This window comes from Triticum urartu, chromosome 1, assembly GCF_003073215.2.
Source record: "Triticum urartu cultivar G1812 chromosome 1, Tu2.1, whole genome shotgun sequence".
Taxonomy (NCBI): domain Eukaryota; kingdom Viridiplantae; phylum Streptophyta; class Magnoliopsida; order Poales; family Poaceae; genus Triticum; species Triticum urartu.
The window spans coordinates 379518624-379521858 of record NC_053022.1 but is presented as its reverse complement, the minus strand read 5'-3'; the positions used below and the strand labels follow the sequence as shown (position 1 = coordinate 379521858).

The window sequence follows — 3235 nt, the reverse complement described above, 5'->3', positions numbered from 1 at the left end:
TCTCAAACATATATATCTGGTTAGTCAATCAAATTACCGACCTAGAAGCACCCGCACTCCGCCGGAGGGAATGGAGAAGGTCAAGGTTGAGAAGAACAAATATTGTATCCAGTGACATTAGTTACAGCCGCAGCTTGCAACTTTCATGCCCTCATTGATGTTCAGCCGTCCCTCGTCTTCAGTAGTGTAATGGCAGTGTTCTGTGGCGCCTTTTGATTCGCAGGAATTCATACTACAAACAGTTCAATTCCTGCAGGAACTGTGAAACTCACGGTGCCCGGTTGATAGTTCAATTGGTGCAGCAACTGTAAAACTCACAGTACCAGTTGATAGTTCAATTCCTGCAGCAACTGTGAAATTCACAGTACCCAGTTGATAGTTGAGCAAGGGCCATCCATAACAAATTATCCATGAGTGAGAGACTGTTGATTACAACTATCATAACAATCACACCTTGGCTCACTGTGAGACAATCTTAACAATAGCAAAGCAGCAGAAGCAAGCAGTGACCAGATGATGATATTCCCAGCGAAGCTACTCTTTTCTTTTCCCCACCATAAACAGCAACTCAAAAGACAACACACTGATTACAAATGAACACTTTCTAAATCCTCCCACAGCCATATCCTACACCTACATTCTTTGCCCTTCACTTCTTAAATCAACCATCCAAACAAAAGAAGAGTAGAAACATCACAAGTCATCAGCTGACTGACAGGAGCAGCAGCAGTTAACTAACAAAGCCAGCAAGCATCCATCAACACGGAGTTGAGCTGAGGCTGCACCGGAGCTCTAGTTCTCAATCCTCCTCCATAGCAGCGGCGGAGGAGACCAGCTTGGCCTTCTTGTGGTGCGGCTGCTGCTTGCCGAGGAACGCCTCGACGAAGAGCTGCTGCGCGTCGAGCAGCGCCTGGGTGCGCTTCATCTCTGACTCCATCCGCTCCTTCTCCATCTGGAGCGACAGCTCCAGCCTGCGCTCCTCCATCCTCAGGAACCCCTCGCCGACGGCCCTCAGTGCCGAGGCCACCTCCGCCATGGCCTCCGCCTCCGGGTCGTCATCGCCCCTGTCCCGGTCCGGCCTCGCCTCCCGCGGGACCCCCGGCTTGGTGCGCGAAGCCTTGGGGATGGTGAAGCGCAGCCCGCTGCCGCCCCCGCCGTTGGAGATGAGGCCGTGGAGGCTCCTGCTCCGCCCGGCGTCCTCGGACGAGGGGGACGACACGGGGGAAGGGGACGCCGGGGTGGCGTTCCCCCTGGGCTTGATCTTGATTATGGGGTTGGGGCTGGCGTCGGGCACCCCGCCGCCGGCGAGGTCGTGGAGGAGCGGGAAGAAGGGCCACTTGGGGCCCTTGGAGCGCCCCATGGAGCGCGTGCGCTCGGCGCGGTACCGCTTCCGGAGCTTCTCGATCTTGTGGCGGCACTGGACGCCGGATTTGTAGGTGGCGGTGGGGAACCTCCCGCAGCGGGCGGTGACGGCGCCGGCGACCTCGTCCCAGTCCGCCGCCCGCAGGTTGCCCTTCTTGAGCGCCTCCCACTTGTCGCGGTACGCCTCGATGAGCGCGAGGGTCTCCTCGTGCGTCCAGCACGGCGGGGGCAGCCTCCTCCCGGAGCCGCCGCCCGCCCCCACCCCGCCCCCTCCGCCCCCGGACGAGGCCGCGGCCGCGGCCGCGGCGGCCGCCGCCGCGATGCCGGGCGCGGCCAGCGGGGGGAGCTCCGGGGAGGAAGGGATGTCGTCCTGCTTGAGCGACGAGGAGGAGGACATGGTCGCAGCACGGCGGCTAGGGTTTGGTGGTGGAGATGGGGAACGGAGGAGGAGGAGGTGGGGAACCGGTCATATAAGGAGGCGCGGTGCGGTGGAGGTGGGCCGCGGGCGCCCGCCCGCTGGCGGGCGTGGGTGGGGTGGGCCGCGCGGTGAAAGGAACGACCGGCTGTGGAGGGGCAGCGGCCGCGGCAGCCGCGTGGGGCGTGGCGGTGCGGTGCGAGATGCGGTGGTGGTTTTTGCTTGGAGCGGGGTTTGGCGGGGGGGGGGGGGGGGGGGGGGGGGGGGGGGGGTAAGGGGTGGGTAATGGCACGGCACGGGCGGGGGCAGAGGCACCGCACCGCACGGCGCCGCGTCGTGCGGCCCGTGCCGTGGTGGGCACTCGAGGCCGCGGTGCGGGGGGCCGGGGCCAGGCCAGCCACCCACCGCTCTCCCTCCCGCCCGCCCGCCCGCGCGCGGCGTGGCCGCGTGGCCGTGCGCCGTGTAACCTCCTCCGTCTCCTTTCCATCGGCGGAGGCTCCGCCCGTCTCCTTTCCTTTCCCCCTTTTTTAATCGGGCACTCGAATTCCATCCAGCAGCGCCGTTCCGATCCCATCGTCTGCTCCTCCTCAATTATTGGCTCCGGACCTCGCTGGTTCACCAGCGCCGGTGCCGATCGATTTGGGTTGCCGGCCCTCTGCTAATCTGGTTTTTCTTTTTATTTTTCCAAATGATAAGTGACACACGTGTTGTACGAAGCACTCTAGTCCTGATTTTGAGAGTCCACCACGTAAGGAAACACTAAGGCGGTAGGGGGCGATCGCGAGGCGATTGTGCTCCTGCGCTAGGGTTAGGGTTTCTGCTTCACGAGGGTGGTTTGAATTTGGCAGCAGCAAGGAGGGCAACGGCGCAATCCCTGTTCGCTGGCTGGGAGAACTGGTTCCTGCTGAGTATTCCGCTCATGGCGGGGACAGTGGACGGCAAGGAGACGGGATCCGCGAAGAACAAGATGACCACCCCAAAGGCGACACCGGCTACACCAACAGCACGGCGATCGGGTGGATCTGCTAATCAGGAGTGTTCCAAATCCCCGGTGGAGAGCAAAACGCCGGATCCGACATCAAGCTTGTCAGCGAGATTGGGTGGGATGGTGCTTATGGATAAGGAGGTGGAAGGGTTCATCTTTGATGAACCAGAATCTAAGATGCCAAAGTGTTCACGATGGTCAGCGATGGGTAAGGTGTGTTCTACCCATCCTTTCAAAAAGTCTGTTCTTGAGAGGACCATGCCGCGTGGTTGGGGCCTGCATAGAGATGTGCAATTCAGAGACATGGGTTCCAATATCTTCGTTGTGCACTTTGGGAGCGAGGGCGATTACAAACATGTCTTGAACAATGGCCCATGGCAGTATGACTTCGCTGTGCTGATCATGAAGGATTACGAAGGCAAGACGAGGCCCTCGGAGATGATCTTCGATAAGGTGGATATATGGGTCCGGGT

At 60.4% G+C, this 3235-nt stretch overlaps 1 protein-coding gene across 1 annotated transcript; it reads right to left on the bottom strand.

Annotated features, from left to right (window-relative positions):
* Positions 1 to 520: 520 nt before the first annotated feature.
* On the bottom strand, positions 521 to 2318 carry LOC125513611 (trihelix transcription factor ASIL1-like). Its single transcript, XM_048678774.1, has one exon. It carries the CDS (start codon positions 1757 to 1759, stop codon positions 800 to 802), a length of 960 nt encoding a protein of 319 aa, XP_048534731.1. The 5' UTR covers positions 1760 to 2318; the 3' UTR covers positions 521 to 799.
* Between the last annotated feature and the right edge of the window lie 917 nt (positions 2319 to 3235).

What these genes read in the sequence shown, in the direction of transcription:
- LOC125513611 (XM_048678774.1), bottom strand. Translation starts at nt 1,759, where the DNA reads ATGTCCTCCTCCTCGTCGCTCAAGCAGGACGACATCCCTTCCTCCCCG.